General features: G+C 39.4%; 2 protein-coding genes across 3 annotated transcripts in view; both read right to left on the bottom strand.

Moving 5' to 3' along the window:
- BTBD9 (BTB domain containing 9) overlaps window positions 1-11,568 on the bottom strand; it is a 135,771-nt gene extending 124,203 nt beyond the window's left edge. The window contains exons 1-5 of one of the 2 annotated variants that reach the window (XM_074818130.1): window positions 11,351-11,568; window positions 9,259-9,425; window positions 4,132-4,342; window positions 2,699-3,062; window positions 1,347-1,611 (exon numbers count right to left, since the gene is read on the bottom strand). In XM_074818130.1, the coding sequence (XP_074674231.1) occupies window positions 1,347-1,611; window positions 2,699-3,062; window positions 4,132-4,342; window positions 9,259-9,340 (922 nt within the window). In that variant the 5' untranslated portion in view covers window positions 9,341-9,425; window positions 11,351-11,568. The remainder of the gene's footprint in view (window positions 1-1,346; window positions 1,612-2,698; window positions 3,063-4,131; window positions 4,343-9,258; window positions 9,426-11,350) is intronic. The other variant, XM_074818129.1, reaches the window with a different exon arrangement.
- Window positions 11,569-14,496: 2,928 nt separating this feature from the next.
- Window positions 14,497-23,424, bottom strand: GLO1 (glyoxalase I). Its single transcript, XM_074818128.1, has 6 exons — window positions 23,288-23,424; window positions 22,076-22,158; window positions 20,680-20,820; window positions 19,798-19,865; window positions 18,654-18,743; window positions 14,497-15,698 (listed from the first exon to the last, which is right to left on the bottom strand). The coding sequence occupies exons 1-6, from the start codon at window positions 23,366-23,368 to the stop codon at window positions 15,610-15,612; spliced, it is 552 nt and encodes a 183-aa protein (XP_074674229.1). The 5' UTR covers window positions 23,369-23,424; the 3' UTR covers window positions 14,497-15,609.
- Window positions 23,425-23,909: the final 485 nt, after the last annotated feature.

Genomic DNA, 23,909 nt, shown 5'->3' with positions numbered 1-23,909 from the left:
AGTTTTTTATGCCACCATTTCACAGTAATAAACTTGTTACGTCCTAGGAACAGATGTGCCAACAAGATTAACTAGGGATAATGATCCCTAACTCCAACTACAAAACAATATATTGGTGAACCACCCTGTTAAAAAGACATTTTTAACAGTCTTGAGGAGAAACCCTAGAAAACATGATCTGAAAGCTAAATGATGAAAAGCTGCCCCTGAACTCTTCAGGCAGGTTGGCAACAGATGTTTGATTTTTAACAGGATGTTGAATTTAACATCTAAGGAACAGAACTTGAAGCGGTAAAATGTTAACTGCATTGTAGTATATCAGTTGCTCAACTATGAAAGTATAAGTGGTCATCAATGCTTCCATAAACAGAAAAAGTCCCAAGAGCCTGAAGTAGTACTAAACCAACACAAATTCAATTCTCTAAAAAGCTGTGATTTTGCCGAAGTTCAAAATTTTGCTATTAGGAGCATACTGAGACACAAATATGCAGAAAAAGAAGTCAGAAAACACCATTTAAATTTTTCAAATTTATCTACTGCACTGTCAACAGAATGCCTTGCATGACAAGACTTTAACAATACCTTAATATTAAACTCATATGTTTAAATATTAATATCTGTAACTTCTAAGAGAGAACGAAGGGGAGATGCAGCTCCGAGAAAGCACTTATTTTCAGGGCTCATCATACATTACTGACAGACTACAGTGCAGGCTCTTAAAGAACATTTAACTTTATTATTTGCTGTGGGGCAAATACTCTGTAAATCACACAGTAGATAACAATATCTTTCTAAAGCTCAGTGTTAGATATTCTTGGGAATTAACAGAGAGCACAGACAAAAGTCAAACAGAAAGCTTCTCACACTTTTCAGGCTTCTATTAATACAATCTTGGAAGACTTGTTTATACTATTTGGGCAAGCATGTAATGAGTAAGAGCAAAATCAAAAGTAGTGGAGAAAAGATGAAAATCTTCATGCAGTAGAAAACAAGTCACCATCAACATAAAACCATTTAAATATCATATAACCTGCTGCCAATGCATTTTTATTTTTAATGTATTTGCGAAAGCTTTTCTATTAAAATAGCACTTTCTCTAGGAAAATACACTCTTATTACAACATTCATGTTTGAGCAATATCTGATACACAAAGAAAGAAAATATGTTGACTAATATTATTTGAGGAAAAGAAATGGCAATAGCAGTACGTAACAAGATATTTCATTATGTAAGCCTTTTAAAACACATAATAATAGATAAAAACTCAAAGCACAAATTAACCATATCCTCCAGACAACTATAGTAACTAAATGAGAAAGAAAGAAACAAAAAACCTGACGCTTACTTAACATGCCCCTGTAGTTGAGGTCCATGTCCCGACTCTCGGAACGAATCTTAATGGCATCTAGGATGGCATCAGGTGACAACAGTCCAGAAGGTCTTACGACATTTAGTAGTTCTGTTAGACTCATTAGTGGCAAACGTACTGCTTGCATGATTTCAGCATGGTTTTCCTTGGGGTTATGTTTACACCAATTCATCAAAGCTTGGAAAATGTCTTTCTCAGGAGCTGCAAATGAGTCTCTCAGTACAATACTTAGAAGAGCAGACTGGAAAAGAAAAACAAACAAAAAACTCCAAATAAACAGAAATAAAATTATTTTTAAAAAAATAAAATAAGGCAAAAATTAATGGGTATTTTAACTTGTACTTATTAAAAATAATCTCCAAAGGAGTGACCACCTGAAACTGTAGCTTATTTTAGTTACTTGTTACCTATTATTTACGTGATGGATTCTCTAATTCTTGCATATTACAAACCCACCAGGAGAAGTAAGTCAGAATTGAAATGTGGAGAACTATTCAAATCAATTTAATTCCAGTTACTACTTCAAATTTACTTTGAGATACAGGAAGTGATTTGGCGATTTGGTAGCACAGTTCAAAGCATTCCTTTAAACTTAGGCTGGCATAAGAACACTGATGAGAAAAATAAAGTGTGGCTTGGAATCACCTTTTTAAAACATTTCTAACTATTTGGGATTTCCCCCCCTCCCCGTCCTCCCCTTCTCTCTCTCTTTTGGTACCAACTTAGAATCAGCAGGTAAAAATTTCAGTGGCTCTTATTCATGCAAAAACCCCACAGACTGTAAAATGAGAACAAGAAGAATTGAACAGCTTTTTGATTTTCACTTAGCTAGCAGATTAATTAGGATTTTCCCTAAGAAAAGGATAAATCTCTCATATATACCAGGACTGGCTATGGCAAAGATGTCATAAAGTATGCGCTTCCTGATAAAGTCTGCTAATTTCTTTATTGGTAACATGCTCTCAGAGCTCAGATTTAACAAACTGTGCATGACAGTCAAATTATATCACTTCAGGAACAGCTGAAAAAAGACAATGATTAGATTGTCTGCTCCCACCTTTTATAATACTCCATCAGATTTACTATAATTAGCTCTACTGACTGGTCAAAATTAAATACCTAAATAATTCAGAACAGATCACCAGGATTTTCAGTTCAGTTTGGCTTGAACATTTCCAACTGTCACAGTTTCACTAGTATAAAATGATATCTGTTATCTAACTTATAAACTTGTATTGGGTGCCCCCCTTAGTATTTTATCATAAAGCTGCATACAGATTAAAATTAACATTTCTGGGGGAAAAAAAAAGGGCAAACAAAGTATATACCTTAGAAAGTGACAGGAAGCCTTCACTGGAGAGCACCTCCTGGGCATTTCTATCCATAAACATACAGCACATACAAGTTAATTTGGGAAGGGAATAAAGACTGGCAACATCAAATGTCATACAGACATTCTGAATATTAAGTATTGTGCAAAGATACTCAGACGTGGAATCTTCCAGTTCTGGGAACCCATATTTATGTGCTAGGCTTAGGAAGTCTAGGAGAACCTCCTCTTTCTCATCTCGTAGTGTAGCACGACCAGTGTAAATATATTTCAACAGCATGGTAAATGCTTCTGCAGTGGTGTCCTGAAGAGGAATTTCTGCTTCAGGCTGAGATTCTCTCATTCCACCATACAATAATGCTCTATAAGGAAGATAAAATTTGAGAAATTTATATCCTGATAAAATCTGGGCAGAAAATAGAAATGAAAAAATTACTATTTACAGCAAGGGGAATACAAAGGGGATATGGTTTAAGAATCTACGAAAGAAAACCACTTATACTTGGCATTTAAAGCGCAGCTCTGCTCTGAAAGCAGCTGCACAAGAATAATACTCTAATGTGTCATATTTTTATCTTACACAACTCTCCATTTGCACTTTGCACATTAGCTTTCAAAGCAGAACTTGAGAGACGTGACTCTTACCTTTCTCTTTTTTTTTTTTTAATATAGTGCTATCAGTGAGAAAGGAAAAAAAATGAAAAATTTTCAGAAAGCAAGTGAAACAAATAGTTCACCACTATAATAGCAGTGGCAGATTAGCAAATGTCAGGATTCTTGATCCTCTATTCCCTAGCCTAAAATCCAGCACATGTCAACTCTGATGAAATTCTGAATCTTGAGAAAAATCAGAGTACTCACAATTATTTTTTAAAAAACAGTAGACAGTTTGAACACAATTTGCATACACACTGTCCTTTAGTTATCAGCTTATCCCTCTGACAAAATTAACTGGAAGATTATCAGGAAGTTCTATTAATTACATTTAGAATGAAAAATGCCCAGCTCTTAAAAAAGCTGGATTAGTATTATTCCTAGTTGTAAAATACATATCCTAACCAGCCAGACCTCTTTGAATACTCAACTCCAACACAATAAAATTAAGCTTTCTAATTGAGTATATTCCCTAGAGGCACACCATCCATACTCTCAGAAATCAAAACAATTTTTCTGTTCTGAAGTTATCTTCCTCTTGAATTTGTGAAACTATATTCAAAATCCAATTTAATGAAGGTCAAAAGAATAACATCATGACATGGTATTTATCTTTTTATATTTGGACACAATGATTTGATGCGCTGGGAAACATTCACACAGAAAAGGTCACACTCAATGGACAGATGATTACACCCTGAAAAGTTCATAGAGAAACAATGTTTATCTTATCTGCATGAAAATTTCCTGTGAGCCTGACAAAAAGCTATACTTCACCTGAAATAATGGCACCTAGCAGCCAGGATCACTCTGTGTGCAGGAAAACGTTTCTTTTCTACAATAAAGGTAACGTCACTGTATTCTTCACCATTCATCAGAGCACCAATGTGCTCAGACAGAATGTGAACGTGGTCAATCTCACCCACAGCTGTGTAAGGACGAAGTGGATGACTGTTACTCATCTTGGATGGATGGTGATACTGGTAGCCTAAAGGGAAAAAGAAAACAACCAGAGTTATAAAGGGCACAAATATTAAAAAATAGCAAAGATCAAGCTGCGATTACGAAAAAAGTGACCAGTGTAAATTACCATACGTTACAAGAAAAATTAAACCAACAGGCTTCCTATTAAAGTTCATTTACAGCAGGACTTGATGCAGCTTGCATCAACAATTCTAGCTGACAGAAAGTATTTCAGAGAATTCTGTCACCTTGTTGTTCTGTCAACCCATTTACTTAAAATAAAAGGCATCCAACAAAAGGAATTAAAAATTGAACAATTTTCAAGTTACCATTAGAAAGCATTAAAACGCACATAATTTATAAAGAAAAATAATTTGACCAATTAAGCATAGTCTTAACTCCTAAGTCTCTACTAAAATCAGTGATGAGTGAAAACATCAGTGTTTTTGCAGAACTCCAATCAACTTTCCAGAACTGGGAGAAAATAAACAATTGAGATAATTTTTAATAAATAACAGACAAAGTCTGTCAAAGAGCAAAGCTTTACAATGTACAATTCAATTTTCTTAACCTTTCCACTCAGTTTTCTTGATGCCTTCTTGTTCCCTGATATATGTAAGGAAATAAACCCCCTAATACCTCTCAGTCATAAAAGTAAGAGATTGTCCACTAACGTACAATATAGATTAATGCATTAGCTGTATCTTCTATGGAATTATTTTGTTACTTCTTAATTCACAAGAGGTCTTAGTTTTGTTGGGTTTGGTTTATTTCAGCAACAGAGGCTTTCTGTAGTCTCAGTGGCAAGAGGATCCGCAGGAGAATTTAGGTCTTAAATCAGCTCCTTTTGTTACATTTTGGATTACTGTTAAATAAAAGTTGTCTGTTTCAGGTAATAACCACCCACGTTTTCAGAGACACCTTCTACACTCCAGTGACTAGCCACTTCTCAACATGGGCACATACTTAGTGTTGAAGAAAGACGGTGTACCACAAGAAGCAGGAAAATGATGAGGCCATACCCTGCACACAGCTAACACTAATCTTTCAAGTGAAATATTCATGACAAGAATGCATTTTTAACCTATAGTTTAAAAGTATTATGAGAAAATATGCATCTGTTTTTCATTTCTGCCCTAACAAAGAAAAGAAAACATGTGCCCACGGGGTTAAGTATTATTTGCACTTCTGTAACACCTGGAAACAACCCAAAATCAAGATACTGTAGAAACAGGGTCCCAAAGAACTTTCAAATAAACTAGAAGTGTTAGAAAGTAAGAGTTGAGAAAAATACAGCATACTAAATTGATAATACAGCTTACAGCACAAATGGGAACAAAAACCCAGCTTTCCTGAGGCTGCCTCTGCTACTTGAATTGGAAGCTACTTGAATTGGAAGCATGTAACCACTACAGTGTGGAACCAGCAATACTGGCCGAGATACTGGAGGCATCCTAACCATGGGAACACAGAATACTGTACAGTCATTCTTCTATCCTGACAGGAGAGTAAATTAATTTTTATGTTTTTTCAGAATAACAGACTGTTTCTTCCATTTGCACTAATTAATTTACAATTAGCTAAAGCAACTCTGCACTGAAGAGATTTATGCAACATACACTTCCAGTAACATTTACCTTGTAACAAGCAAGATTAACTTAACTCACATCAGTCTAGTTGCATCTATTTATACCAGCAATAATATTTATCACAACATAATTGAGACTTTAGAGACAATAGTAAAATTGAAAAGCCCTCAAAATATAAAACCTTTTATTACACCAAAGGAGCAAACAAAAGGATGTATTTATTACTCAGCTGCAAATCTCAGGCCTCGATGGCCTTCACCACTTCTGTACCTTACAAGTCTATAATTGCTGCTGTTGGTCTTCATTCAGAATAGTCAGGCAACCCAGTCATATGCGAGTTACATGCACATTATCGAGCAATTCTGTACTCTCTCCTGCTAGTTCTGATTTTGATTGATTAGGGAAGTTCATTTATGATACTTCATGCATGTGTAAATACAAGCACATTCTGGGTTTAAATTCTATTTTTATTTCCCTTTCTTCTACATTCTACTTCTTTGTTTCCTACATCCACTTTTATCTCTAAAAAACACAAGCAGGTGCTTTCTGCATAAAACAGAGACCGTAAAATTGGCAGAGATATGGGAAGGCCATCAGCTGCACAGTAGCTATAGATGTTGTCATGTACTAACAGAGTGAAAAGTTCAAAGGAAAATTGTTTCCATTTCAGGTTAAATAAATACAATCAAAAGCACACTTCCCTCTCAAGGACATAAACCTCTCTCTAAGGAAGAATCAGTGCATAGAAGGTGGCAAAGTCTGAACTGGAGACACTTGTTAATAAGTCGGTGATGCCAGTCCTTATGAACATCAAGACCCTGAATTACCACAAGTGATGAGAATAGAAATTTAGAAGGCCCTCTGTGTAAGCTGCAAGACAAATTTGTTTCGATGTTAAATGCTCTCCAAATTGCTAGTACAACTACTATTCTAAATTGACAGTTTCAACCAAGCACACACGGATCACAGGGAATACAGGACTCAAACGACACCTATAGGCCTCTGGCTGAGGAGCCTTTCAAGTGCTTGAATGATACAAAGTGTTGAAAAGTGGCAACTTTACGAAACTGTGAACATGCCTTATATGCTTTCTGTGGGTAACACCAGTATATAGAAAAAGCACTCAAACTCATTTATTTGTTTACCACTATGCATTTCCAATGCAAGTTCTGTCTGTATTGTGGATTTTCCATATAAAGCAGTGCGGTGAGAGAAGTCCCACCTTCAAAACACAGAACCAAATAATACATGATTTCAGATGTTCCCAGACTGGATTAATTAATGGTACGAATTCAGTCAATCCCTGAAGTGATCTGCACATTTCTTGTTTGAGGAAGTAAAAAGTAATATACTGCTTTAGTTGTGGCAAGCTGCTATGAGCTCACAACTTCCTTGTATAGCTAAACATATATTTTTCTAGTTGCAGCTCAAAGTATTATTTATAATAAAAAAAAGACAGATGCTGCCAGGAGCTTGGCAAAACCCTTCTTAAAGATCCCTCTGGCATCTTCTGTCATCAAAGCTAATTAACTGCTTCAGGAGTCAGCTGCTGCAGTTCATGCCACAGAAATAAACAAAACAGTCTTCTCAGTGAGTCCGAGGCACCATTAAAACTGCAACAATCTCAAAAGGCATCTGCTAAAGTCAGAAGGCCTACAAATCACTTCCGTGTAAGACCCCATGGGAAGACACACTTCTTGGTGGCCATCTTCAACAGTGAGCCTGTGAAAAAATGCGGCCTAGTATTTATTACATGATGCAATATGCAATATTACACAATGCATGTCATGGCTAGAAAAACAACAAAACCCCACAGCTTTCAGCTTGCTATATTTCTTTTTAGTAAGTAATCTATAACATGTTATGGCATACAAAAATGTGACGTAGAAAATGCAGCAACAGCAAAACCCCAATGACATCTTTACTAAACAACTCTCAAACAAGAGCTGCAATGAAGACTAGTATTCAGTCACTTCCCCCCCCACCCCTCCCACCCCATTTGGGATCTTACTGAACAGTCCTCTAAAAAGCAGTGCTGTTTCAAAGAAACATGGAAGAGTTGTTTTTACACCACGCACAGAAAAAGGAATATTAAGAAATTGTTCATGAATAATTTGGATTTTTTTTCTTATATAAAAATCAGTGAAAAATGTTTACATAACTGATAACCCTATTGAAACTTGAGCAATAAATGCAAATAGACAGACTATAGCTAGAATTAAAAATGACATTAAATAAGTCTGGATTATAAACACTGAGCAAATAATTTCATATCCTTGAAACACTTAATTCCTTCATCATTTAGTTTGCACCCAGCAAGATAATAAAGACTTTGATAGAATTACAGAAAGGGAATTTTCTTATATCTAATTCTCTTACACCACTATTTTATCTAGAAATAGGAACTGGTTCTCAGTTGACTGGAAGGGATTTGAATAGTATTTCAATTTTTGTAATTCATTACTTCATAAAATATTTTGCTATGCTTTAAATAAATTCCAGCAAAATATTACTTTAATTATGATTTCTATTACCATAGACTCACAGAACATGGTAGGTGTGACAGTAAAGCTATTGTACAAACATACCATTGTTTCAAATCATACGGTTTGTTTTTTTTAAAGGATATAAACATGTCTTTATACAACACTATTTTGTTCTTACAAGTTCTGGTACAGTAAGAGAATCAAGACATAGGAATTTTTAGTAAATATTTCAAGATACACAGAGTATAACCCAAATAAATACTTTGACTCTTGGAACACTCTCTACAAAAGCTCCTTTGCCCTTCTAAATAATAAGAAAATTGACTATGAATGAAAATTGTAACAGAAAGGGGAAAAAAACCCAAACATATTCTGATACTTAGTATCCAATAATAACAATCAATATAGTATGCATTACAGATACAGAATAGGATCAAGTAAATCAAATTCACAGAACTTTTAAGTCTCACCTCCAACCCCTCTGTTGTGAAAGGTCTAAAAGAAGAGCAGATGTTAACGATGGTTACACCATAACACCATTCAGTGACAGCATTCTAAACAACAATTTAGTACCGAAAATGGTTTGACTTAAAGCATATGGGAAGTTACGCACTACTAGTCTGGAAACACATTCCCATTACTTAAGTGCTGTACTGCTAATGTTTTACTTTCTGCCCAAAGATGTATTCTTCTGATAGAAGAGCTGGAATAAGTTTAGCTAGGTACAAAGAACAACATACTAAGCACAGATTATTTGTTAACATACATATAAAATAGGTATTAATGCACTCGATACAGCCTGGTTAAAATGGCATACAACTAAACCCTTAAGTTAAAATCTCAAGAAAATACATTGGTCCACTCACCAGTAAAGCTGTCTGAAGATCTACAGTGGACGTAGCCTGTAGGCAGATGACCAACTTCCTGAAAATTAGGGTTCTTCGCCATTCTGAACAACAGACAGATTGAACAGCAAGCTCATAGAAACGCTATTCAGCAACATCCAGCTGCACAGCAACAACTGTACCATTTCCTGAAACAATGCATAAAATATATACCATCAGAAATTGGGGGCATGTAGCCTATGGCAAAAGTGAGAGATACATACTTCTTAGTTAAAATTTTTGTGGAAATAAATTCTTAAAAAAAAATCTCTCCATTCTACGGGAAAACGCCTAATGATGTTAAAACACAGCATTAGAATTTCTTTTTTAGAGCCATCATCATTTAATTTTGACCAGTCATTTTTTTAACCATCAAAAAAGATGGTAACATACTGCCATTCATTTGTTCATTATAAGCCACAGAAATTTCATTCTGACATTCTTGCTACAGCATTCATGGCCCTGAGAACACCATTTTCCCACATGGGTGTCCTAATTAAACCTGGTCTATACAAACTGCATCACACACATTTTATTCCCTACACATCTAAATTTCTCCAAGTGCTCTTTCTAGCTACAGGTTTTGGGGATTGGGTTTGGGTTTCGGTGGTTGGTTTTTTTACAATACTTCAGGCAGTTGCAGATCCTTCTCCCGTGCAAGCCTTTAATTTTACAAACAGGAAAACAAAACAAAACTGTAGGGTGAGGAAATACAGAAATATAGAGGCTTTATTTGATTAAATACATAACCAACATAATGAGTCTCTCAACAAGTATAAATTATTGTTATTCTTTGCATCATACCTGCCAGCAGGAAAAATAAACTGTATTTCATTTGGTAAACAGATGATACCTTGATCTATGAATTCTCTCATAAAAGACACTCTAATCTTCTTTAAAGTATATGTTTAAGGGAGCAAGGGAGGAGAAGGAAGAAAAAATATTTTCAGGTAGTCTCATGAACTGGAAAGTAACCACACCTTAACCCAGAAAATTGAAAACAGGTATTTGACAAAAAAGATCTCCTGGTTTTGGAAAATAACATGTCATATCAAAATATTTGTTCCTACAAGTAATGCGTGTTATCAAGTTGTCTTGTATTATCAACATACATTCAAAAATAATTTATAAAAATTCTTGTGGAGTTTTAGATAAATATGAGTGAACAGACCCCAACAGAACCCCCTCAAGCACCTGATTTACAGGTTTGTAACAAGACATGCCAAATACAACTGCACTGTGAGTAGACTCAATTCTTAGAACACATAAAAAATTAAGTGATCCCAGCACAGGGCTTTGGGATCTGTACTTTAAAAATAACGCAAGCAGAGAGCATTACTGGGCAAGCAAGACTACAGGCAGATTGCTAACAAGTTGGGTTTTTTTAATGTCTGATAATGTGACAGCTTCTTCTAAGTCAAAGGTAACGTCACTGAATCACAGTAGTGCTTAACTTGCAAGAGTAGTTAAGTACCAAGACCCCGGAAGAACCTGTGAAAATATTGTGTGTGCTGTCAAAGCCTCAAAATATTAAACTAATATTTAAAAAAAAAAAAAAAAAAAAAAAAAAAGCCACAACAGGGTCTTGCAAAGCGCCGGGGCAGGCAGAGGGGAAGGCAGGTGAAGCCGCCGCATCACGCCCACGGACGAGGGGGCGGCCGACACCGGGCGATCCGCCCAAGGTCGCGCCCGGGGAAGCCAGGGCCGCCGCCGCCTGCCCAGAAGCCGCCTCCCAAGTCTGGGGGCGGCGGGGAGGCGACCCCCCCGCCCGCTCCACCGCCCCCCGCCCTCGCAAAAAGGCGCTCCGGGTGAAATCCCTTCGGCGCCCGGTGCGCCCGGCCGCCTCCCGCTGGCGGCCCGCGCTCCCGCCAGCGGCGGCGCCGCCCCGGCCCGCTCCCGGTCGACCCGCCCGCACCCGGGGGGAGCCACCGGCGGCAGCACGCCGGCCGGCCCGCCGAGGGGCCGCAGCCCACCCCGGGGGAGGCTTCGGGAGCCGCCGCCCCGTCGCCACGAACCCGCTCCGCAGGGGGGACGCGGCCGCCGCGCCCGACCGCCACCCTCCCCCGGGACTCACCGGCCCCACCGACGACAAGGCCTCCACCCCCTGCCCTACCGTCGCTACGTCAACCGGCGCGCTGACGTCACTTAGCAACAGCGGCCGTCCTCCTGCGTGCTGACGTAAGCAAGCACCCTCAGGAAGGGCGCCGGTACCGGCTCGTTTCGGCCTCCGTCCTTCCGCTCGCGCGGCGCCCGCTTTCCTCTTCCGGCCATAGCGCGGAGGCGGCCGGTAGCGGAGCGGCCGCCGCGGGGCCGGGCCGGGGAAAGAGCGCCTGGGGCTTAGCCCCCACAGGGGCGGCCGCAGCGGGTCGCGCTCCCGCCACCCCTGCTGGGGGGAGCCGCGGGGCCTGGGGCGGGCGGACGGCCGGGAGAGGCCGACGGCCGCCGCCGCACCGGGGAAGCTTCTCAACGCGAGGGTTACGGTAGCGGAGCCGCGGGTGGGGCTGCGTAAGAGCTTCATGGCCGCCGCCAACCTTCCAGCAGGTGCCAGCGCTTGTCAGAAACCGGGCTCTTGTTCAGGCAAGCGGGGCGCGTAAATGCCCAGCCCGTATAAAATGGCAACTGCTGTCCAACCTTCCCTGCCCTTCTCATCTGCTGTTATTCGGCCACATTCGAAATACACGTTTCTTTTACTGAGGTGTAGCCGTGTGTTTGCCAGTCGGTGATACCTGTTCTGCTGTCCGGAGTGTTGGGAACCTCTTCCTGTCTAAGGAGAACACCGGCTTGTCTCTATCTGACCATAAGAGTCATTTCTACTCTACTGAATGAAGCTAAATTTAGGCCCTCCAAGTGGCAAAGCACTACATGTTTATTTAATGCTATGCTTTATTTAGCTGAAAATAAGTGTTACCCTGGAAGAAGTAAAAAATAGCATTGTCTGTAATCAGAACATGAAATAATTTCAAGTTTTAACAACCAAAATCTTTAACATCTGTTGCAAGCTGAAAGAATCATCACTTTTTCTTCAGTAGTTTATTCTTGGATTTCATAACAGAATACTGGTTTTAATTAGTTCTCAGTATGGCAAGCAGCAGTTTGGTTTTGGTTTTCTTTTTTTTTAAATACCTTGCCCACTTCATGATACTGCTGTAACTAGCTTGTAGATTCCAGTGGTTACTAGTTTCCTCTTTACTACCTCATCATCTCTCACCTTGTCTATACATTGTTAACGACATAAAAAACCCAAGGGTAATCCCAAGATTAGTAAACATGGTTAGAGTAACTTCTGAGTACTAAGCACAGAACCTTCTGCATAGCCTGCTCCTCCTCATGTAGTTATCCACTGAACTCCATAGGCACACCCTTTGACTTACTCATCTGATTTACTAACTATCCCAGTTCTATTTACTGGATTCCATACAACTGGGTCAATAGCTCTTCCAGTCACACCTGTACTTTGAAGTGTAGTGAAACAAGTCTGAGTGAAACACTGCATGCTGATAAAATATGAACCACCGAGTTACATGCTTGTAAAATGTTGATACTTTCCTTGCCAACACCTTGGTCATAAAGCTTTAGATGATTTATCTGTATTGACTGAAATAAAACTTAGTTTTAGACAACTTCACTTAGACTACTATTAGTCAAAGTAATTTTTCTACTCACATGATCTAGTAAGAGATTCCGAATGGTAAGGAACTGCAGGTAGCACTTGTGCTTCAGTTGAGTTTCACTTCATTTTAAGTTCCTGTTTCAGAACACCAGCAGCAGAAGGGATGTATATGAAAAACAGTTTAGCCATCACAACCTATGTAAACTGCAATCAACTGAGTGCTTTGTCTTATTGCTGTAGCTCTCATGCTTCTTGGCACTACTCATCCTACTAACTTCAGAAGATACCATACTACAGTTACACTAGAACAGTCTTCAAATTAAGACTCTTCTTAATTGCTGCTGTCAGGTATTCTGCAATGTTGTATACCTTCTTTAACCTAGGATGAAGTTTCATGAGTCAGCTTGAGCCAATCTAACTTTCTGCTAAAATGAACAGCTTTATTTACTCATTCAGGAAACAAGAACCTTGAACTGGCTCCTCATTTTTGCTTAGTAAACCTGGCATAAAACTAATCCAGCAGTCAAGAAAATCTTTGCCACTTTATTAAGGTGAATTAGCCTGCTTGAGGCAGGGGGTGCAATGTCAAAAGCCCCCTATCTGGGAGGAAGAAGACTGAGATCATGTGGTGACAGCTATTAAGACAGCTCACTTAAAGAGATCTTGCTCCAAACAGTGGTTAACTATATTGTCCCCATCAAAATGACCTAACATACAGGAGAATAATCAACTGCACAAGGAGTAAGACAGGGAACAGGCTAGATACTAGTTCTGGAAGTACAGGAAGGCAGAAATAGAGAATGCAACTATGAACCAACAGTATTTATTGTTGCAGAAAAAAGGCAACTTGGCAAATATTCAAGCAGGGAAAGAATCTGTTGTATATGAATGACAACTGATAAGGCCCCACCTAAAACACAGTATCTGTAGATATTGTAGAGACCAGCCAGAAAATACCATACAAATGACAATTGAAAATATCAAGGTTGCTTCATATAACAACAGAAAACTTAAAAAAAATACTATCTTTTGAGTTACTATGTCTACCTTCCAATTAATTTATGATTGTGCTTGCACATCTGTAGGGGGTATTAAGCAGAGCAATAGTTTTCACATTCTTTTTTCCAACACCTAAGACTCAGATGAAGCGTATAATCTATTTTACTCATTTCCAAGCTTAAACAAAATATTTTGGATTAAGTTGTATAAATGATTTTTCATGTGGAGCTCTGTAAAATGACCGAGTTTATATATGCTATCTTGTTAAGATGAGGCAGACAGAACTGAGGAATTTTCAGTTAAGACAGGACAGCAACACAGCATTTAAGTCATTAACATCTACATTAGTATAGTAGAAATCAAATGCAATACTTCCAACATTTCTGTTTTAACTTATAAGCCAGGGAGTTATTGACAGTTATTAACCCTGTACACTACGTTACTAAAACATCCTGCTAATCAAGTCACACAGTTACCTTCCTCACTACGGTACTCCCAATTCATGTTCTTTTATCACCAGACTTCTCAAAAAAGAATCCACGGACCAAAACAGTCTTTCAGTTATCTAGGATTCAACACTTAACAAAGCAACAGGTCATACTGCTTTAAAATTATTTTTTAGTTTTTGCCAATGCTTTATTTGGAAGTGAACTGCAATGCCATTACACTATTCAACAGTCAAGTAACTGAAGACTTAGCAGGAGTTGAGTGCTACTCAAACAACAGTAAGACAGGACAGATGGTTTCTTTCTTGTTGGAAGGAACAACGGGATTTCAAAACTTGACATAGTTTACACTGTTCATAGCAGGTGGAACAGCATAAAATCAATTAATTTGTGTAACATATGTAAACGTTATGTGTTTTCCCGCTGTTTACAGGTATCATTTCAGTAACCATCACTCATTCTGAGAGGGCCAATCAAAATGTCTACTGGTAGGAAATTGTTGCTACTCTTTCAGTCATTTCCTAATGCAGAACCTAAGTAAAGTATAGCCCCAGACTTCCACTGAAATAAAAATTGCGAGCAAGTTCTTTTTAGTGTTGGAAGAGACGAGAAGGATCATTGTGAGTCAGCAACTATGAGACCTCTTAGCTTGGCTGTCAAACAGCAGCCAGAAAGCTGAAAGACTGAATTCCTTCTGCTGGACTGATTTATTGCTTCCAGAAAATTTCTTGTTCCAGGCAAGGCTGTTTAAGACTGCTCCTTGAAGAGTTTTGCCTGGCATAATGTAAAACTAGGACTTTCATAAACATACTATTACTCAAGTCAAAGTTAATCTGAAATTTTATTTTCTAGTATACAAGATAGGGTGTGAAGCCTTTAACTTCATAAAAAATTATTCTCAAGGGTTTTTTTGACCTCTTTGTTGAAGCACATCAGTAGTAACATAGGATTTTTTTTGTTGTTAGTTTAAATCTAAACAGTGTGAGATGCATATCTTTTGATAGTGTTTAGTGAAATATTAGCATAATCAATGTTCAAGAGGAGAATCTGTGTAAGCACTCTTCTAAAAAATATTGAGTATTCCTAATTGGTAACAAATTGCAGTGGCATCACAGGAGAAAAAACAGGAATTAATGTACAGTGAGGTCCCAGGGGATAGTTTTAGAGGAGACTCTGAACACGACTGATTCCTCTCCATTAATCAAGAATTTAACAAACAGTGTTACAGATTTTCTCCAGGGGGCTCAAAGTGGGCATCTCTTATATACTTCATTAGAACTAAGTGAGAGTCACCATGTGGTTAGGATTCAAAATTTCAATCCAGTAGCCGTCAGGATCCTGAACAAATGCAAGTCCTTTCATTTTACCTATTAGGAAAAAAAATACAAGACAAAGACTACATGACTAGTTCTTAATGTCAAATATGACTACTTGGAAAATACTTTTCCTTTTTTGCCTTCTGCATAAGAATTGGTTCAAATTTAGACAGCTAATTCTGAAAACATCCAGGTTAGTTTTTAATCAGCATTAGATCTTTGCAAGCTAAATTGTCAATCTGGCTCTCAACAAAGCTGTAGTTTAAAGTCACTTTGAAATTCTATCTTTTGTTGATTGAAGTTTTCTGTATATACCCCTCTAAGTGTTCATCCTCTAAATTCAGAAAAATATTTTTGTGCTCCAGGATGTTTTAACATATTTTGTTGAACTGGCTTTGCCAGTATAAAATCCTGTGTTTCTCTGTGCTGTTCATCTTCCATCACTCCTGCCTCCACACTGAAGTTTTATGTTACTGTTTTTTGTTTGTGGTTTACAGTACACACTTCCATTACTTCATAAAACAGAGAAATTCAGGACAAGAATGTTTTAAATTTTACTGTTGGAAAAAATATTACTCATTAAAACAGGGTCCCCGGAAGTTGTCTTCAACAGTAATTCAGGATAGCACAGCTTAACACGTTACTTTAAAGCGTTAACCACACACTTTTAATTATACTTGCTCTATTATTTACTATAGCAGAACCAACCTAACTCTTCATATATATTCTAGTTGCAAAAACTTCTGAGAAAATAGTAATGTTTGATTCAGTAATATAGGGAAAGAAAAATAACATTAGGTTTCTCAGCCTGCTCCACAAACAACGAATGTGAAGTCCAAAACTTCTTCCTCCTCCTTTGTATTTGCTGCAGCAATTCTATTTCTTAACAGCTTAACAGCTTTTGCTCTCCCCCTCCCTTGACTGCTTCAAGAGTTCTTTCCTGTGATTTATTCCATTTACAGTCTAAACTTCCCCTCCTACATACTTAGAGCTGTGCAGTGATACAGAATCAAAGTCAGTATCTCTCACTTCAACTCTCCGAGTTCAACAGGTGCTGAACAAATTAAAAAGGGCTCAGAAAATCTGAAACGCTAGAAATACAAAGGTCAATTCTTAAATCAAGAAATCTCTGTTCAAGTCTTCAGCTACGCTTCTTACATTTCCTTCAGCTGAGAACGCAGTGAATAAAATGAAAATCATTTAAGTCTCTTTTCAACTACTTGTTCTTATTCCTCTAGCAAGGAATCTAGAAGATCAATACCAATACGTGTAAACTGAAGCTTCAGGTACTAATGTTACTTTCAAACTAAAAAAAAAATGCACCGTTAGTACAGGCAGGTCTAGTTTCTATAGCCAGAAGGAAGAACGTTGGAAGTGTGGGAAAAGCAAAACAGCGAAAAATCTGCAAAACACATGTTTCCTTAACACATGGTGCCCAGAACAAACACAGGACGGGATGGAGATCCAGTGATTTGCGTTGCCGTGGCACCAAGGAGGAAGCGAGGTGGAGGCTGTGTGGTCCCGTTCTTCCACTTAGCTCAAGGAACATTTGACATGACTATGCAGATTTGTCTCCTGCTCTTCCCCTTCTCTCAAAGACCCTTTTGCAGTACTCTGCAGACCTTATCTCTCACTCTTCCTCTTTCCCACAAAAAAACAGCGCACAACTTGCACCAAGGAATGTGCTGTGTCGTTACTCAAGAAACAATGGCTTGACCACAGTCCCACTCACTCACACACATACATACTTAGATAAATACTACCCCGAGTTTGTATCTAACTTGGAGGGATGATAATCCGATACCAAATCAGAGGGACAGATCGATGGGTTTGTGCTCCTCACCCGCCCCCAGAAGAGATGCCTTTTAGTAAGATTTGGGCCCTTGGCTATGCTGAGTGATTACCCGGGTATTAAGTGTGTGTGACTGCAATCGTTCTTTTTGTGTGTAGTGCTATATAGCCAACCTGCAGTTTGTGCATTTATCACAGGCAATCTTAAAGAATCTGTCCATATTGCATAAGAATAAACCGTACTATTTGTGAACCTGACTGCTTCTCTTGAATGCAACCAGACCTACAGCATACGGGCTGTTCGTGCATCTGGTGTCAGGCCTACAGTTACGGCCATAATTGGCATACCTATTAAGAGATAAGTCCAGCCGCCCCTAGCCCCTCTAATCTCTGAGGATCGGCTAGAACGCAAGGCGATTCATCTCTTACCAAATTAATTCATTACCTTAAATGCAACAAAGAAGTATCACAGATTTGTGCATGTTCCTGAGTATTAGATGTCTGCTTTGGAATGCATCGGTCCTAAAACTCTCATGAGGTCTATCCAGAAAAATGCAAGACTTCTCACCGCTGATTTCTGTATTTTAGGCTATTTTGGCATGGAAATTATTTGTTTATATACTCTCTAGGCATTTGAACTACACATTATGCATTTTTCACTGAAAATCATACACGTCAAATATGATACAGACTAATGAGGCTATTTCTACCAAAGCTGGCAGAACAGCTAAAATGGTAATGGCTAGTAGGTGGCATTAGGTGGATTTAAATAAAAATTGCCAGAAAAGTCAAGAATTGCTCAGTTTTAATGGGTGGGAGTAATTATGTCTTCTGAGTCATCTTATTTTCATATGATAAGAATAAGAACAAACATATGTGACAGGTGAGTTTGATCCATGTGAAAGTAAACTATGTAATAACCCTGGACAGTAGTATACATAGTAAAATATGACATCAACAGAGCATGTGAATTTTCCTGAAGGCCAGACAACATACAGAAGGCATGTGGCTAGACTGATTAACTACTGTTGCCAAGATGGATCTATTGTCAGTGTTGCCCACTGTGTAAGAAGGTGCAGGGGTAAGTAGTTCTAGCACCTTTGAAGCAGTGGCAACTACTAGAAACCTATTACCCAGCTTTCCAGGTAGATCTACTAGACAGAATATATTAAAAACAAGGGAAAAAATTGAATTGCATTTCTGATCAAGACTTACCATCATCTGGTTTCTTCACAAATTTCACTCCTAGTTCTTCAAACCTCTTACAAGCTTTATTGACGTCAGGGACAGCAATTCCAATGTGTCCTGTGCAACAAGGTAAAAAGAGTGAAGTACACCATAAGTATTGCTGGGTGTTCTAGGGAAAAGTTTGCTCAGTATTTCACCTTGTGCAAGATGTTTACATGCTGTAGTTTATATACAATATGATTGTATACAAGAAAAACAACACTTTCAGGAAGTTGGCTTTTTCATAATGCCTTTAAAATAGGAACTTCAGAGTTAAAGTATTTCATATTATCTAGAGTAAGAAAAAAAAAGATTTTTCAATCAAACTCTTATCTGTATTTCCTTTCTGGAAGCATGTCCATATTCACAGGCTTTTGTTGCTTTTGCTCAGTTCAACAGTACAAGTTTGTCATTAATGCTGTCTTTGCAGAGACTAACGCTAACGCTGTGCAAGGCCTGAGCTTACAAATCAATTCAGAAGCTTTAAATGTCAAGTGGCTAGATTGAGCATGAATCTTATTTCACAAGCCAGTGACCTTTCAAGCACTCAAAATATCAAACCAAGGCGCACAAATGCTATCCTCAGTGCTACAAACGGAACTCTCCTTCTAGCTTAAAATGAGTAGCCAGTGGATTATAAAATAGAAATCCAAATCTAAATCAGTCTAAACACCATGATAATCTGATACACAAGAGCAATTACTGTACTTCATTCAGTAGTTACTATTAGCATGTGTTTGCTTGCCAGAGGATTAGATTCTTTATAAAAAGTGTCACTGCAGCACATTACTCTGAAACACATTTATTTACCTATTTTCACAATCTTTCCCAGCGTACATGCTGGAAGAAAAGAGATAAAGGATAAGATGGAAGTTCCCTTCTTTCCTACTGCTAGTACGTTTTCTTCACAGTAACCTACTAGAAAACTCTTACCATCCATACAAGTTTAAAATATTTTCTCATTAAAAAACGACCTACAGCATATACTTACCCAATAACCTTTGCACAGAATTTATATAGATGTTTTCTAAAAAACATCTGAAGCTCCATTTTTCCCCAGTACATGAGAGAAAAAAATGTAATCACAATAAGCCAAAGCTTAAAAACTACAAACACAAAACTAAAGACTTACCAAATCCTCGGGGATCTGAATTGCCATTGTGATAAGACTGTTTTTCATCATTTTCAGTGCCCCAGTTGCTGTAAGAAGTAATTATTAGATACTGAAGAAAAGCATCAAAACTAACAAATCCTAAATGTTCAGTTTCCTCAGGAGGGTAAGCTGTTTCTCATAAGAAACCAGAGAATTTCAGCTGTTGGCTGCATTGATTAAACTATCAAAATTTCCCCTGGTTCTGGGGATAGTCTCAAGGCTAATCCAGTCACGTTCACAGCCCTTCACGAGTATTCAGGTTCTGTATTTTAACGAGGCAGAGACACTTCTGTCTCATTCAGATTAGAGAGAAGGTTATGCTGCATGAGTCAGTTTATCTACCCATCACTGGAGAACAAACAGTGAGGGTAGCAGGTCCTGAAGCTAAGCAAGACACTGGGGTATTTGGGAGATTCTTTCTGCATAATTACAATTAGTAGCATTACCCAATTTGTCCTGTTTATGGGAATTGTATGTTTTGCCTTAATACCTCTTTTGGATTCCAAAAGCAATAGTTATCCATTATTAGGATGTTCTGGGGATCCAAAGAAAGTTCTAACCACAATGGGGTTTCCTAAATTCTGTGGCTTCCTCACCCAGATGGCATGCATACTCATAATATAGCAAGCATTATTTCGTATTTATGTACCACTGTTCACCTAACAGTTTGATAGAGCTCTGAAAAGAGAAAGATTAAGCTTGCCAAGTATCCAAGACCTCAGCCATATTGTAAGGCTATATGTCAGTGAAGATGTTGCCACAGTTACTACATTTTTTATACAATCCAGTAGGATTTACACTCATTCACTTCTGTTTAATCACTGTTACTTAAATGTCATCTCTTATTATATTAACACTTACTGTGTCAGTTCAAGTGTAGCTTTTCTAGAGAAGGTCCAAGCTGTTCTCTCAGTTTTATCTTTCGGGATATCATTTTTATCTTCATATGCCAGGAAATAGAGCGAGAACTTCATTGTAGGAAAGTCAAATTTTTGAAGCAGTCTAAATGGCAACAATTATTTTGAAATAGTAACTTTAAAAGGTAATAAACCAAGACGCTCCCCCCACAGAAGAATTATTGATGTGATTTTTTGCCTTTCTCACTGTAATCCACATCTCAAAATAGGTATGTTTCGAACTATCAAATAGAAACACTCCAGAACACATTACAAACCTACAAGAATTAGAAGAATCAGATGCTTAAAAACCAAACTATCAGTAACTGAATAGCAAAGCCAGTACAAAGGCTCATGTCTTGAGGTTGCCACTCTGTTCCTTGTATGTATTTCCTCAGGAAGATCTTCATGTTTACCCACTTCAAAATATGACCAAGGAATAAAAAGATTTACTTCAAAACTTATTTGTTCTGGGGAGCTCACTAGCACCAAACAAAGTGTAAGGACACAGCAGGATTTAAAAAACAAACATACCTTCAAATAAAATGTTTTTACAATTTCAATAGCTAGGTATAATGATAAATTCAATTTCAGATGTGACAATTTAATCAACTAAAAAAATACTTGAGGTATACATTTTTACATAAGACGTTTAAACAAAACAAGTAGGCATGCAAAACAAATCTAATTTCTTTTTTAGCTTACCAGGTATTTAATTTTTATTTTCTCTCACCCACATCTTCATTAGAGTGGAAGTAGTTTATTTTACTTTAATCTGGACTCATTTCAAGATGTTTAAAAATATGCTAGAATTTTGTTTTGAAATAACTCATTTCAAATGTCAAGAATGTAAAGAGCATTGGCATAATCACATTTGGCTACTGCAGGGCACGTGCCTCCCAACAACCTTCTCCAAAAGGCTGAGTTTGGACCCTGCCTCCAGCTCCCACTGCCTTGGTCTCCTATGACCAGAGGTGGTCATAAGCGACCGCCAAGAACTAGTAAAACACTTAATTTGAAGATTTGTAGCAATGACTCCTGATTATAAGCACTTTTCATAAAAATTACCAGTTATCTGCAGGCTCAGTGAAGAGGAAGTAAGCAAGTTGTACACTGATAATGAGTGACCTATTTAAGAAAAAAAGAAATTTCTAATCAAGGCCAATATTAGTTCATTTACAGTTTAGGCATTAACTGTGCTGTGGGAGTTCTCACAGATTGCCAGACTGTCCAACTGGGCATCAGCTGATGGGCCAGCATTGTTTATGTACCAATTAGTATAATTACATCAAAATAAAATTTTATTTTGAATACAATGGTAGGAAAAACCAAACTTATTGTGGCATACAACTTCTACTCACGTCATTCCAAGAATTCTCGTATAAAAATCCAGTGACTTCTTAGGATCCTTTACTCTTAACATTGTCTGCTGAAACAAAAAATCCTGGGGGGAAAAAAGGTTTACTATTTATACATCAACCAGAATTTAATTATGCGTATTAACAAATGTGCCAGTTAATAATGAATCTAAAACTAGCAGGTTTAGAAGTAACAAATAAAGTACATAAATGTAAATAAAACCTTTTGTCCTGATCCTACACATAGAGATTTGTGTTCAATACGCCTTTGTAACATAATGTTTAAAGCAAATAAACAAAGCCACCACTGGTATCATTCAATATATGTTATCAGTGGTATCAAAAAAAGGGTATCGTTCTTATCTTTATTATTCTTTCACAGAGCTGTACTGCACATGAACCACTTTGCATGCAAGCACACTAAGCACGTCATTATTTGATATTGGGCCTCACTGCAGACACTGAATTTCAATAAAGCTAAACTCCTGAACTCATTATTTTAATTATTTCATTGCACAGGCGCTGAATTTCTGTCAAGCTTGACGATATCTTGGCTGCAAAACCGGCCTGCAATTTTGTAAGGGTATCTTTCCTCCAGCCACGGTGGCACTTTATATACCAAGGGCTAAAAGAGCAACTAAGTGGATGTAAAGTGAACGGTACGATAGCTTTGACAGATGTATTTAAAAAATAAAAACCAACCAACCAAACAGATGTAGAACAACTAAAATGCAATTACAGTGTTCTCCTAATAAAGAGTAAAAACTTTTGGGATGTGTTGGGTCATTTTCGTTTTGCAACCCTGGCCCGCACTGGCTGAGAGGCCCCTGGGGCCCCGCTCACCCCGCGGCCGAGCGCGGAGCGGCCGCTCGCCCTCCTCCGCTCCCGCGGAGCCGCCGCCGGGCCGAGGGCGCTCCGGCCGGCCTGGCCCCGGGGCGGGACGGGGCTCACCGCGCCCGGCCCAGCCGATCCGCCCTTCACCGCGATGGTGAAGCCCCGCCGGGCTGGCCACCGCCGGAACGGTCTCCCCGCACCCCGAGCCATCCCCGACCACCCGCCCCGCTCCCCCACGCCGGGACCCTTTCCCGGCCCCGTGCCGCCTCCCGCCCACTGCACCTCCGCCAGGCAAGCAGCGGGCGGGGGGACGGCCGCTGGCGCAGACCCTCGCGGCGCCAGCAGCCCAGCGGCGCCCTCGATGCCCCCCACCCAGCCCACCTTCGTGCTGGCATCCGGCTCCGAGCAGGCGCCGTAGGCTGCCTCATCGCTGAGGCCGCTGAGCTCGGCCGGGGCCGCCATGTCAGGAGAGGAGGAGGAGGAGGAGGAGGAGGAGGAGGAGGAGGAGGAGGAGGAGGAGGAGGTGGCGGCGACGCCCGCGGGAAGGCGGTGCTCTACTCTGCTCTGCTCCGCCCCCCCCCCCCCCCCCGCCCCGCCGCTGCCTGGCCGGGTCGCCGGCGCGTTCCCCTGAGCATTAGCGGGCAGGAGCCTCCGCCACTGTGGGGTTCATTAGCTGAAGCGGGGAATGAAACGTCCCTGTGGCCGCCGCTCGCTGGCGGGGCGGGCGTACCGTGCCCCCCTCCCCTGGCACGGCGCTTTTTTTCTCAGTCTCCCACGGGCAGGAGGGAGCGCGGGGGGGTTCGGGGCCCCGGCTTGCGCCTCCAGCCCTGCGGACATTCCCTTCTCCCCGGTGCTGGCAGCTCCGGGCTTCTGCCCTCGCCCTCGGGCGCTGGGGGGAGATTTCAAGTAGTATCTGACACCTCCAGAGTTACGCTGTGACTTCAGTGAAAATTATTTCAGGTCTAAAAGAGAATAATGACCTTTCTCTCAAAAACTCCGCATG

This window comes from Strix aluco, chromosome 3, assembly GCF_031877795.1.
Source record: "Strix aluco isolate bStrAlu1 chromosome 3, bStrAlu1.hap1, whole genome shotgun sequence".
NCBI classification, from domain to species: Eukaryota; Metazoa; Chordata; class Aves; order Strigiformes; family Strigidae; genus Strix; species Strix aluco.
The sequence above is the reverse complement of the archived record's forward strand: the minus strand, read 5'-3'. Positions and strand labels throughout refer to the sequence as shown.